At 42.2% G+C, this 15,068-nt stretch overlaps 1 protein-coding gene across 4 annotated transcripts in view; it reads right to left on the reverse strand.

The window, feature by feature from the left end:
• Positions 1–15,068, reverse strand: part of septin9b (septin 9b) — a 71,346-nt gene that overhangs the window by 42,476 nt on the left and 13,802 nt on the right. Inside the window, exon 1 of one of the 4 annotated variants that reach the window (XM_020084233.2) lies at positions 14,030–14,205. The exons of 2 other annotated variants lie outside the window; for them this stretch is intronic. In XM_020084233.2, coding sequence (XP_019939792.1) covers positions 14,030–14,051 — 22 coding nt within the window. In that variant the 5' untranslated portion in view covers positions 14,052–14,205. Of the gene's footprint in view, positions 1–5,578; positions 5,850–14,029; positions 14,206–15,068 lie in introns of those variants that run through there. One more of the 4 variants, XM_020084231.2, reaches the window with a different exon arrangement.

Genomic DNA, 15,068 nt, shown 5'->3' on the forward strand with positions numbered 1-15,068 from the left:
TTGTTTCTCTCAAACATATTAGGAACGGCATCCGAGTAGTAAAGAGTCTGTGGTTGGAGGGTGGGGAGGCTGTAGAGGCAATTTTGGTGGCAACAAAATTCAACAATATCTATCTGATGTCATTACATTCCCCATCACAGACAGTTTCACTACACTCAAACAACATATGAATTAAATGCGACATGAGTGTTATACTCTTCAAATTCTGGGGTTTCAGACAGAGTGATGCTGTGATTCATGCAAACTGTCAGGCATTTAGGCAAAAAGAAAAAGTTTCGCAATTAATGAGCAACATGGGCACAGAGAGAAAAGCACATCCTTCCCCTCGGCTGTGACGTGAGAAAGTGGCTGCGCCATCCAAGACGAAGATACCGAGGGATGGAATCGCCCCCTGGGAAGACCACACTGGCTCAGAGTCAACTTGAATTTGACTCCCATGGAGGAGTTGCTGTGCCAAGCCAGTGGCCAGGAGCTGCTATCAAAATGACACACTAGTTGGACCAGTCCGCTCACGCACGCCCTTAAGAGCATCTCCCGTTTCTAACAATCCGAAACTCAGCGCTGATTATTTGATCCCTTTGTGGCTTGTGGTGTGTGTGAGTGTGTGAGCGCTGACACACACCACTTCACTTTTTGTAACTGTATGGAGTTCAGTTCAAAGTGCTTGTAAAAAAAAAGGAGTGAGTATGTGTTACGGGAATGTATACGTGTTTATTTTTAAGCGACTACACCCACAGGGAGAGGACCATGCCCCGGCCCTGCTGCTCGCTGTGTAAGGCCAAAACAACCTCAGATGATGCGGAGCTCGACACAATCCCATCAACGCCGTCTACCCGCACAGGCATCCCTAATCTAATTTACTGCTTCACTCCAACATGGTGGACATTTGATACAATTTACCCTCTAACAAAAATTCAGGCCGCAGCCTGCGTCTCGCTCTCTTCTCGTCTTTGCACCAAGGACGTTCTCCTTCACCGCAGGAATAAACGGATCTGCACTCACGTCATGGAGTTTACGGTGATTTGTGATACAAATCTCCTTAACCCCCCCCGTCCCTCCCTGTTCACTGTTTTTCTAGACCTTGAAGCTTGGTTACCTTTCATTTGTGGCATTCAGATAGTAAAACACTGGTTTTATAAGATATGGTCAGGTTATGTCACCCCAGATCATTTTACACTCCCTACATTTCTTAATAAAGAAGAAGAAAAAAGGCTTAGACATTAAATACCCAGTTCAACAGAGATTTTCTCACGCTCCCATTATTTCTTTTCTTCAAGTTCTGATGAGAGCAGAGTTCATTATCCAATAAGGCACCGTGCTTTAAAATCCATCCTTTCATAGATATACATATAAGAAAATTACATACAACAGTAAACTTGAAATTCATAAGTGGTGTCCAAATCCACAACGCCACTGGACTGTGTCCTTCTTACCCCTGCTCTCCTCCGACTTTTTTTTTTTTATGATTGCAGAGAGTGAGTCCAAGGTTGTGGCTACTTTCAACTCTGGCCAGAGAATAAGTCGGTCTGCCAACATCGTTCTGCAGATTTCATAAGGAGCTGAAAGGTTGGATGTACACTCAGACTGTATTGTGTGTTTTGCGATTCATTTCCTCCTCCTCTGAGAGTCTCAGCACTCCAGAAACTGTCGACAGTCTGTCATCTCTTGACCCTCGCTGCAGGCTTTTGTTATATTTTGGAGGATCTGTAAATGTGAGAGCCGAGGCTGAACACGGGAGAGAAATCAGGATGCACATTCACAAGATTCATCATAATAAAAGCCGAACATAGACGCTGTTTTGCCGGTGACCTGTTAAGTGATCTTAGATTAGTAGCTCTGTGTTTGGCTGCTTTGTGATTATATGCCCTCGGGCGCAGGCCTGGAGCTGAGGACTCGCTGTTTGTTTGTATTTAGAGACTGTGCAGTCGAGTGTGCATGATTTAAAAGCAGAATCTCTCTGTGGTTTAATGCTGTTCTTTAACATTGGGCATTTCTCAATCAGAGTAAAAGGGCAGTCGGAGAGTGCATAAATATGCCAAATATGCAGTTCGTGGGACTGACATATGGATGAAGGAGTATTGGTCCCAGTGAAGCAGCATTCCCAGACTATGAGCTGGAAACAAGAGGTTCAGTCCACCTCAGAGGAACCTTGTTAACATCAGCCAGGAGCCTCGTCTCCCCACGTCCCTCCGCTACCCATCACCGCCCAGCGTCCAGTATCTCACCGTGTCTCATTTGGGACGACAGACAATATAGCTCTGAATTACATGGTGCAACTGAAACAAAGATGGAGGCATCTGTGTCCTCACTTTGGTTCACGGTCATTTGTTTTGTAATCCAGCCCAGGTGTTAGGCCACTCTGCCTCTTTATCATCCGTGTCATCACTTACACTATACTCAAGGACGTTCCAACCAACCAACACAAGCAGTCAGTATCATCTCGGCCCAGATGCACGAATAAGAGATAGCCGGAGTCGGAGGGAGGAAAGCAAACAGAGAGACAGGAGGGAAGGAAGGAGAAAGGAGGGAAAGGAGACGAGATAGAGAGACAAAAGATTGCAGGGTGAGAAATGAGGAGGTTAAAACAGGTCAAAGACAAAGTTGCCACTTCTTCACTTCTCTATCACTGGTGTTAGTCGACACTGACAGTTATATGGAGAAGTCATATGACGTTACAGTGGCTGCATGTGAGTTTTTCCTGCCAACCCCCAAGTAAAAACTCTTTTTGTCCTGATAATTCACAGCTAAGAAGTGGGCATGTTGTTGACATTTCTAAAATCATGATCTGTGGAGGCAACAACATCTATTACATGACTCTTGGTTCTTCTTGTCACTGAAGGTAGTTCTGACTGTGGTTGCACATATTTGTTTAATAAATATATATCTATAATATATCTACAAGGAATGATAGAATTATATCCTATTGTATTTGCTTGGTCGATTGAAACTTTAATGCCACATTACCAAACATCTTAAAGCCCAATGATGGTGCCATGTTTACTAATGTTGAGCAGAAACAGTACAGCTTTGCTGCATGTTTCTCTACTGGTCTGGCCAACACCCTGTGTCCAGCACAGAGGAATTCTGGGAGAGTTAAAGGTGTAAAGAAGGGAGACATGTCAGAGGAAACTGCTGCAGAGATTGGGTCTAAATACTCATTATTTATGCAGCAATGTTGATGCATGTTCAAAAGGAGCGTCTGAACACGAGAATAATAAATGAATAAAACACACACACACACACACACACACACACACAGAGCTGTTAAATAGCTGACCTGGTGCTTAGCTTCAGGCCTCAACCTCTGACAGGTGAAGCCTTGTTGTGCTGCTTTGATCGAAGGTTGGTCAACTATCTCACTCACGAGCAGATTGATTTACATCAGTGACCAGAGCAGGTATAAAGTGAGCGGCTGCATTCCACTTAACACCTGTTGACACACACTCACACACTCACAACCCCCCCCCCCTGTGTAGCGGGGGGGCAACATGGAGATGACGAGTGATTAATCATCGCTCCGTGACCTCAGGGCAGAAATTTAAATATGCGAGCTAAGCACTTTTTTACACATCTTGGAACATTGAAACTGCCTGTAAAATATTCAGTGGAGAACATGATGATGCAGAGTCTCTGAGAGGTTCATTTCTATGTATCTGACAATATCAATAAAGTGGAAACATTCTCATTTTTTTATTTAACTGGACTAACAGGCATAATAACAATGCCTTACATGCGTACACTGGTGGGTTACTGTAATATAGCCAAATAGGACAACAGAGAACTGTTAGGAAAGTGCAGTTTTACACACCAACCTGAACCAACTTAATAACACACCTCTGTGCCGGGTTTACACACTCTCTCCATTTCTCTGTTTCCTCTCTGTGTTCACATTCCACAATGGAGCAACAACACGGCACCTGTGAGCAGATAATCAGCCAAAATACCTTGGACTGGACACAGTCAGCTCAGTTTAGGTTGGAAAACACAGCATGAGGCCACGTTCTACTCTGCTGAACCTCTCTGGATAATCGGATAAGAGCTTATTCTCTGAAGACTCATTTAGATTCAGAGAGACATGCTTTCTACCCTTTAGATACCAAAAAAAAGTTTCTATCATCACGTCTTTCCAAAGCAGTGCCACACACTCACAAGTCCATCCAAAGAGGCATCATTACGTGTTTAGTGTGCTCTCTCTCTCTGTGCCCATGTCCTGCTCAGTGTGAGATACAGCGCAGTGCAGTGTACTGGAAAAGAAAATGATGTGGCATAAAATGGGGATTTGTTTTCCATGCATCTCAGTCTACAGTTTTTTATATACTGGATGAAGTCACTCCACTGGTTCATACTGACCTTTGTGGTGTCCTGGTGACATAGATGATGATGGTCACCATTGAACAGTGGATACAGCAAGTGCTTTCTGTGAGTCGATGGTAGGTACATACTGAACTAGAATGGAAAGGCCCAACAGTCTCCTTATGAAACCACATTTAAACTCACTAGACCAGAATGTTTATCTGGATCCGCATCAAATTGCACACACTCTTAATAATCAGTCCCCTAAAACTGATTTTGTTCATCAAGCTCATGAATTACTCTCTGAGTAATCAAGGAAATGAAAAATATCACCATGTTACCAGTTATCTATTTGCATGTGGATTTATTGCCATTTAACTCAGAGTTATGTAGTTAACATGAACTTCCTATGCACCTGTAATTTCCCCTCGGCACTAAAATGGTCCGCCAGCAAATAGCTGCTGTACATATGAACATTTCTGGCCAGTGACTGAGAACCCGGGTACTTTCACACATACAGACTCTCAAGACAAACTGTTTGACGTCTGACCAAAAATAAACAAGTGAGTCATCTAATCATCAAATGAGTTTCAATTCATTTGTTGCAGTATTGATTCCTACTGAACTTAGATACATGGATCATTTAAACATGAAATCTTGCAACCTAGTTGAACAGTCACGTGATGTTATTGAATCCATTTAAACCAGGACGTGTACTTTTTTCAAGCTTCTGCTTTCAGCATCAGTCTGTGGTGTCTGACGGTGACTATCAGGACAAAGAGCAGCTGAGGGGAGCGGACTGACCCGGAGGAGGAACAGGAAAGAATCAGGGAAGGAAGAGAGAATGAATGGCAGAGGAAAAGCAGGACAAAGGGAATTAATGCCAGCCCCACAAGGGCTGAGGAAACAATGGAGAGACACAGTTGTGGACGTTGAATGTGGCGTTAGACAGATGTTAACTCTTATGAGCTGAGGTTTCCACTGTCTCCCTCTGCAGTGCTTTCAGCTGAGAGCTATCCGGTGCTGGAATGGTGTGTGGTGTCTGTGCTGTGTTTGTTTCTATTATTGACGCAACCTGGGTATAATCAATAACAGATGACAGTCTACAGGAACTTAGCTAGAATGTGCCAACCACCCTATTTTTAACACATCACACACACACACACAATTATTCTCTTATTATATTATCATATTGACACACAAATACAAATCTGTCAGGCTGATTTTTACTTCTTCAGCTTGAACATCGTATGTGAAAAGAAGACGTGGAAAACAAATTACAAACCTTCAAAATCAGAAATAATCCCCTCCAAGTGTGGATTGACTCCAGAGTCAGACATCTTTTCACTCATGAAATATCACCAAACTTCTTTGTCCTCAACTTTTAAGCAGCTTCCTGTTAAATCTGAAGAAATTCCAAAAATAGATTGAGAGAAGTCCAAGAACCACAACTCTCTTTAAAGAGCAATTTTCTCTGACTTCTCACCAACTTTTTCTATATCACTGCAATCGGGCTTCAGAGAGAGAGCGAGCAGGCAAAGCCTCCTCCCTTCTCCTCCCCTCCCTGCAAGAGAGAAACACACTCCCCCTTCTCCCTCATGTCCTGTGTGAGTGTGTGTGAGTGTGTGTGAGTGTGTGTGAATGTGTGTGAGTGTGTTTCCCCTGCCCCCCACACACTCCTGCATGCACGCGCAGGCACTGACTCAGACAACAGGCCCTGTCATACCCGGAGACCTTTTACGACCGAAGGTGCTCTCAGGTCTGATTTCCTCATTCAGCCTCTGAGCAGCACTGACAGTGAAAGTGGACGACATGTCACACAGTCGTTTAAACCGAGTTAACCTGCAATCAGACAACGTCCACTGTTACAACTGTGGTTGTGTAAATGGCCTCCTGAAGGGCTTGTTTACTGTAACTCAGCTACAGTTGAAATTAAAGTTTAAGAGAGAGTTTGAGGTTTTTAGTTTCGAGTAAACAACCTTGAAAATAAACAGCCTGGTATCACCAAATTACGTAAGATGCATTTATTTCTTGAGTCCGACTAAAGTGGAACTTTTCTCCACACAAAATACAAACATTGATACTTTTTGACATTAATCTCTATTAATAGCTATCTGCATATGAATGCAGATAAATTAAAAGGCTGATATCCGTTGCATTTCAGTCCATGTGTTCCTTCACCTTTGCTCTCGACACGGACTGTTTACCTGCAGGCAACCAAAGCCTGCTCAAATGCGATTGGTCAAACTATAGACAGACACCAGAAAGCCTCCAGCCCCCATATCCTGTCTCTACCCACAGATTCTGAATATTCACATCTAGAATCTGTTTATAGAGATAAGCCTAACCCTACGTAGAAGGGCGTTAGATGGCACATGTTTACATGACACTTAGTGTTGTGCTGTTAATACGCAATCTCATTATATCACAGTTAAAACCTGCAGTCACTCCTGTATTAGCTGCTGTCCTGTGACTGAAGAACCTCAGAGACTTCCTGGAGGAAAGTAGATTTTAGGGATATGAGACGGAGCCTCTGGGCAATCAGAGGGCGATTCGTGCACCAACCCGCCCCACGGACACCGGTAGCACAGGAATTTGAGCATTGTCGAAACATAAGAGAAATGATAGTAGCACTGAGGACTTCTTTTTGGAGGGAGACCGACAACAAACTGGCTTTCTGAAGTGGTGGTATATGTTTACTCTGCTGGTCCTCGCAGCTGCTGGAGAATCTGGTGAATGTTCTTTAGAGCCACAATGAAACACTGTTGAAAAGGTGATGATGAAGAATGAATAAAGAAAAGCGATAAAATATCAAAGTCGGCCTTTTTGCAACGTCTCCCTCTAATGTGCCGCAGTGTTTCTTATCCCTAAATCTACCACAGAGGCAAAGCAATAGTGATGGTATCTCTGTAATTACTGATTGGCCATGAGAGAGCTGCTTTTCCCCCTTTTCCTGTTTAGGGCCGCAGACGAAATTGCAAATGAGATTTGTGATGGATTGAACCTGATCCTGGGTCACTTTGACCATTTCCACACTAATGCTAAAAGTCATTACAGTTAATAAAAGGCTGACATCAAACCACTTCTCAAAAGAAAAACAAAGGGAATGTGCAATTTCCACTTCCAGATATCCAGGAGATACTTTCACATAACACAAATCACATTCAGTTTTTTTTTAAACAAAAATGCAGAAAACCGTGCATGGCACTTTTATAGGCGGCAAATATTTGGCAAATCCCATATGAATGAAAAGCTCCATTGAAAGGGGCACTAATAGGATGCCAAGCCCACCCCACGGCCCCTAACCCTAACACCTGAGAGGTCGATAGGGACACAGAATAATGCTGTGCGTTTATGGTGCAGTCTGGTTGTTGTATAAAACTGCTGTGAAGGTGTCTTGGGATAAAGAGCAGAGTGCGGAGGAGGCGTGTGCACGGTATATTTGCATGTTTGCATCAATCAGTAACTTTACTACGTAGAATATGAGCCCCCTGGGACCCTTGTTGTCATATGTTGTGCAATCAAACTTCGAGCTCATATTGTAGGACAGCACATTATATGCATCATACATCCTGGCAGCTGGGAAAGGGCCTTTACAGTTAATGTGATGGTTTGTGCTTCCATGCATGCATATAGTTATAGTGCACCGTGACATTAAAACACATGTGTGTGCATTTGAATAAGGCTTCATTCACTGCATATCACATATTATAACATATACTCTACACAGTGTAGAACTACATACACCTACAGTGCATGTGCTTTGCTGTGCTGTACATAAGAAAGTATGTGGCCCCTCAGTACCCATGCAGGCCCAAGTGCACAGTAAACCATATGCCACAAGTATTCAATTAAACCAGAACACATGGTATGTGAAATACACACCTCCGCCAGCAAGTGTGTATTTATCTAAACAGGGATACACACTCTGAGTAGAGCGACAGGATGAGGGAGCGCTCCAAAACAACATCTGGAGCAGCATGTGTATGTGTCTGTGTGTGCTGGAGGTAACAGTATGTGAATATGTGCATGTGTGTACATGTGCGGTTACTTGAATGCGACTGTGGACACGGGTGTGTTTGTTTGCGTCTGTGTGGCCTGGTGCCCCTGAAATAGCAGTGGAAACCCAGAGGTAATTGCATATAGTGGGATGAACGTGCCTGACCAAAGTCATTCAGCCCCATATCTGTGGTGCTGCGAGACACCAGAGCTGTGCTTGTTATGTACCTTGTTAATAAAAACAATAAAGTGTAGGAAAGGATGCAATGCTCTTAGAAATGTTGATTCTATTTAATGTTTTGATCAGAGAAGTTGTCAGATATCACGATTCTTGCAGAATTCAACCTTGTGGAATTTGTTGCTGCTTTTGTAGCTTGTAAAAGCCTCGGAGTTCCTGTTCTTTACAGATTTATGGTATGATTGACGTTTTAATGAAGAGGGTTTCAAAGTGGGAGGGCGGGGCTCCCCAGGGGGACTCTAAACAGTTTAAAGGGAGGCTACGTGAAGTGGAAGTGAAACATGCAACATTAGTTATTAACTTCACCGAGGTGATTATGTTCTCATCTCTCATTTGTCTGTACTCGCCTCTGTTAGTTTGCGACTATACACAAACATTACTGCACGGAACTTGGTGGAAGGATGTGGTACATGGGTCAGGAGAGAACCCATTAAATTGTATTCAACTTTAGTGCTGCTCAGGATCAGGTTTTGGATCCAGGATATTTTTCCCACTGGTTTTAAAATGCTACTAAAGCTCTCAGTGGTCTTGCTGTATCACTGCTCCCCTGATCCCACACTCTGCCCCCAGGTCACTTAGGTCTTCCTCACAACAACTCCTTCAATCCCCCTGTCGTCTAAAATCTAAAGAGGACAGAGTTTTCCCTGTTGCTGCTCCTAAACTCTGGAAATAATCTCCTGCCCCACATTAGGTCTTTTCCTACTATCGAGAATTTGAAATCAAATTCCATAACCTACCTTTGTAATCTTGCTTTTCATTCAACCTGACTCCCTCTAATGATTCTCTCTTTCTATCTTGTGTCTTTTATTGCATCGTCCTCTCACACTGTTATTACTTTCTTGTAATCCATACGTACTGTTTTCTCCTGTTCCATGTTTTTGTAGAGCAACTCTGGTTTTAATGATAACTGATTGGATTTGACCTAGGGCTTTTATTTTGACATTTTCCCATTTTCCCAGGGAATAATTCATGGATCTAGAAGAAAGGAATCAGGCACATTTAGGTAACTGATATCTGACTGTGGACAATTCATTGCAGCTTAATTGAATTTAACAGTGGTATACGCTCAATATGTGACATTCTATATACATCAGTTATCAAAAGGAGATCATGTGGAATATAGCGTTTGGTTTGAGATACTTCAGAGATACAGTCGTTTTGGGGAAATGTACAGTTCCCCTCACGTTTTGTATTCAATGTAGTGTGAGGTTATAAAACAGCATCAATAGCTTCCAGAAACTAATTTAACTCCTGCTTTGCTAGATTTTATCTAATTTTTATTTTAACCATTGAAGATATCTCTAACATGCAGAAAAAAGACTGATGGCCCAAATCAATCATGTTGGGTAAATGTCGACTATTTATTTAAACTGCTTTTTTTGTGATGATGATATTGCATTTATGATGGAGATATTTATTATGCACCTTGAGGTTTTAGGCTTTCGGTCACACAAACAGGAAACCAGCAGAAACACTTTGCTCAAACCTAATTCTCTATTTGCCCACATAATCAGAGTGTGTGGCGTCAGCTTTAGTCTACATGACACCTTTTAAAGTTGATCACTTTGACCTACGTGTGCAGGACAAAATGAGACTTCTAGACGTTAGTGGAATAAACTCAGTTATTGTCGCAGACCTTAATAACATGTTTTCACTGCAGAAATATGATGCTATTAAACAGGGAAGTGAAACCAATACATAAATCCAGAGAACGAATAATAAGGAAACACATGATTTGAAGAAAGAAATGTGAGACTGAGGGTCTTAGAGAAGTAGAAAGAGTTTGCTTAAAGTAGCCTTGTTTTATACAGACCATTCTGTGCGTCTGCACACATATTATACAAATGCTTTTATTAAAACGACAGCTCATTGGAAAAACTATTATCCTTGACTTTTTCATTGTAAGCCTTTGCAATTGGCCTAACAACAGTGTGGTCCATTTATGCTGGCAGCACTGAGTCTGCAGTGGTTTTGAGACTTGGATGTTTCTCACTGTGCAGGGAACTGCTGCACAAACTGTTGCATTAGTGACATGAATCTACAGAGCCTGTGATATCTTGGTATGAACAAACCACACAGGTATCACATTAGGAGTTCAGCTGCTCACAAACTTCCTGACAAACAAAGTATGAGTAGTTGTGAAGATGAGAGCTTGCACATTAGGTTTCCTGTCCTCTGGTCTAGATCTCTAAGCTTATCTGTATTTTAGAGTTGAATATGCATATAACTGATGTCTTGTAATGTATGTGAACGAAATGTATGTGTTATGGAACAAAATGCAAATTAAAAAACATTTCATATATGCTGCCTCTTTGCATTATATATGATGATGTTGCTCATTATGCCAACATGACAAATGTTTATTTAGGATATTAGATTTTTTTATATTAAATGTTTTTATAAATAGAAATAATTCAACTTAACAATAATATTACTTTTATCAATACATACAATATGTCTGTTGAATAAAGACAGTTTGGGAATTAACCTATTTTGTAAAATCCATTTGATAAAGTTCATATCATGAGTTTTATTTTCGCATTAAAATCCAGAATTGTGTTTATCAAAGGCTTATAAGTAAGAAAATACCATAAACATATTTTGTAACTTGTGGCATGATAATAACCCTCTGCTTGGTTCTGTTCTAACATTTTGACACTGCTGGTTTTGCCCTGAAGCAAAAACCATGAGCTGAGCTGCTTGTAAACAATCACCCCTGACTTGACCTGTTTCCATCATGTTGAGTAATGTCACCTGTCAGAAATGCTCCCCCGGGATGACTGAAGGTGGGGCTTCCAACTCAGTTTCCTGTAGCTACACACACACACTTATCTTGACTAAATAATACTATGAGAAACAATATGAGGTGAGATACTGGAAGGGCATAGGGGCGTTCACTCATAGAGGATATCCTGTACACTTCTTTTATGGAACACGGAGAGCTGAGTGATTTCCTTGATTTCCTTTAACTCCAGGTTCATGGTGTTGGGGGGGGGGTGATGTTCTTTTGTACACACACGTGCTTGTGAGGGTATACAGAATTTTTCAAACTATGGACTCAGGTGTAAAGAGGAACAATGGGAGACAGTGCACTCACCCAATAAAGTAAAGTTTGAATGTCACGTCGATGTGCTGCCCTTTGTGACTACAGCTTGTTCGCGTGCATGTTTACAGGACAGAAAGACAAAGAGGAGCTAAAATAAGTGTGAAGTGTTAACCCTCTGAAAACTGACCTCCTGTGGGTGGCCCCTAATACCAAGACAGATTGTTGTTCATCATTCTGAAAATAAAAAATCATAACTGAATCCAAAGCCTCTGTCTTCTGCCTCATCATCGTTGCTTGTGATGACACATATGTTTCATTGTGCGCTGTGAATAATGGGTTGATAGTACAACAAGAGGAGCAGAGGTCAAATAATTATTTGATTGTGGAGTGTTCAGAAATATTTTGTTCATGTTTGGATAGAAATCTTTTGGATCAATATGTATTATAAGTTGATTCAACAAAGTGCGATGAAAAAAAACGCCCCCTGTTCCGGATCTGCAAAATAGTTTGGGGTGAAAACATAACCAATGAAAATACCAATGAAGGCACTGGTGGTCTCTTTCTATTGCAGAGTATAAAGGGTGAAGAGCGATGCATAATGAACCACATGGTTAATGTGTATTAGATCAGGGTAGGCCATGGCTTTGACCCCTTTATCCTAACAAATGGAAGAGAGAGAGTCAAACTACAGGTCCTTTCAAAACATATCTAACAGGTTTGTAACTGTCGTGTTTGAATCCCCCAACTCCCACTTACTGTTATCAGCCTATTGCTCAACAGATTACACAACAACTAAAATTAATGTCAACTCATCAAGACACCAGTTTTCTTCCTGTTTATTGGCAGAAAATTAAACAACTACTTCTTTAACTTCCAGTCTGTTTTCTGTCCTTTCCCACTGATGTATTTCAAAGATGTCACCAATTAAAAATCACAACAAATCAGCCCTGGCCATACACTGGACAGTCGTGGCAGATTCTATTAAACATATTATTTTAATCCTGAACATGTGTGGAAGATGAGCGTAGTGACTCAGAGTCAGGATGGAGCTGTTTCGAATACACACACCGTCTGTGCATCTCTGCCTCAGCTATCATTATCAAAACAGACTGAAGGGATAAGGGGTGTGTGTGTGTGTGTGTGTAGGGGGGGGGGGATAACATGGCGGCTGTCGTCATGACAACAGGTACAAACAGAGCCACGCAGCACAGATTGGAAACCAGGAAGCAGCTCGGCTCTCCTAGTACTTCCTCAATCGAGAGGGGTGACAGCTGACATAAAGCTGAGCCTCCTCACCTCTCTCACCCACACAAGAGTCAGTCTTCACTAAATCTCTCCGGCCCCCATTTAGAAAGAAAAATCCCTCAGTCTGCAGAAAATGAATCATCCACATGGAACATTTCACAGAACTGATGGGAAATGGTGGCAGTGTGGCCGAGGACTAAATTACACTGCAACACCGCAACACTGCCCCCTGGTGGCAGTAAACATAGATGTGAGGTGCATCTGTATGCATCATATGGCTCACTCAGCTCATCCGTCTTATAAACGCTTGAATTAAAGATTAATTTGCAGAGTGTCGCTCAGCTTGATGTCCGGCCTAAATCACTGCAAGACGCTAGATTAGTCCTAATCGTCTCAGTGCAGACTGAACACATATGGGCCTGAGCAGCAGTTCTGTACAGTCTCTGTTCACAATCAACAAAAGACACGTCGAAACTAATTAAGTTAACTGATTAAAGAAGAATCGCTGATGAGAAGTAGCCACGACAGGAGCTGCTGAGAGAGACACAGACGCAGAGCGAGTACACAGACTGATGCAAACCCAACATTCCTCGGAAGTGTCTATTAAAAAACAAATCATATTAGCAGACACACGATCTCCTCTCTCGCTCCCCTGTAACTTAAAATAAACCATTGGTGTCAGTCAGAATTAATCTGACAGCTGCACTTCTCAACTTAAATTCCACTCCTGTGGTGACGGAGATTTAACTCCACTGACGGGTCGTGGTTGTGTGTACAGTGTGTGGGTCAGCTGTAAGTCAGCGTCCGACCCGAGGAGGCTGATGCCAATTGCAGCGCAGCGTCCACTTCACACTGGGAGAGATTATGCATCCTCGTTCTCGGAAGTCGTCTTTGACAGCCCGTCACATGAGGTTTACTTACTGGTGCTGTGCATATGATAGCTATTCAGACAACGTGTGTGTTCATTCAATCAGAATAAGGAGACGCATGAGAAATACATTAGAGGTAAAGCCGACATGCTGACACACAGCAATACAGACAGGAAGGCTCTAAAACAACTGACCCTGCAAAGCAAACACAAGCAGGGTGGCTTTGAGACGACTGCTGCCACTGCCTCCTCCAACAAAGAAAAGAAAACTCCTGAGAGAAAATGAATTTCAAAACTGTTCAATTACCAAATAAGTTGGAAAAAAAGAGCCACAACTTACCGGCTATTCTGTCGCGCTCCATAACTCAACAGCTACCTCAAATAACCACATGTAACCTCTGCTTTTTCTCTGCTCCTTCCTTCCCTCCCTTTTTTTCTTCTTGGAGACTTCCCCTTTCTCCTGACTTAGTCACCCTGTCCCCCTCTTTTAACCCTCCCTTCTCTCCTCCCTCTGTCTCCCTGTGCTCTTACTTCCTCCAAGTTTTAATGTCTTCAGTCTGTCAGGATAACAAGTGAGTGAAGCAGACGTGTGCAGCCATATGCTGGTCATATGGAGTCCCTCTCTTTTTTTCACTCTCTCCCACATTCATGTGACGCAGGATTTTATCCCAGAATATACACAACCTGCAATTTTTTTCATTTTCCTTTTCTCTAGTGTTTTCTGTTACTCTTTCTTTAGCTGCCCCTCTCTCTCTCTCTCTCTCTCTCCTAGTTCCCCTTATGAGTCTCTCTGTCTTTCTCAAACACACAGTCATGTCTCCATGACTTCAGAGGACATTACACTGACTTACATTGGTTTCCTGGAAACTTATGCAAACCTAAACCTAAACCTTAACCGTAACAACTTGCCAAACCCTAACCTTAACCTTAACATTAAAACATGTCTTCAGCTTAAAATGTAATACTTGACATTATAGGGACTTGCTTTGTGTCCCAGTAAGGAAGACAAGTCCCCATAATGTGAAAGTGTAAACAGATTTAAGTCCCCACAACAAGAGTAATACCTGGACCACACACACACACACACACACACACACACACACACACACACACACACACACACACACACACACACACACACACACACACACACACACACAGGTTTGCACAGTTATCATTATCAAGACAACGTAACCAAAACGTTATCCTAACCTTAACCAATTCATGTCTAACCGTAACCTCAACCTAACCACAGTTCACGTCTAAATATCAATGTTAACCTAAAACCAGCTCATTAGGACTGGTCTTTGGTCCCCATGAGGTCTACTGGTCCTTACAAGGTCAGTGTTTATGCTGGAAAAGTCCCTAAAAGTGTGACA

The sequence above is a fragment of the Paralichthys olivaceus genome, chromosome 8, assembly GCF_024713975.1.
Source record: "Paralichthys olivaceus isolate ysfri-2021 chromosome 8, ASM2471397v2, whole genome shotgun sequence".
NCBI lineage: Eukaryota > Metazoa > Chordata > Actinopteri > Pleuronectiformes > Paralichthyidae > Paralichthys > Paralichthys olivaceus.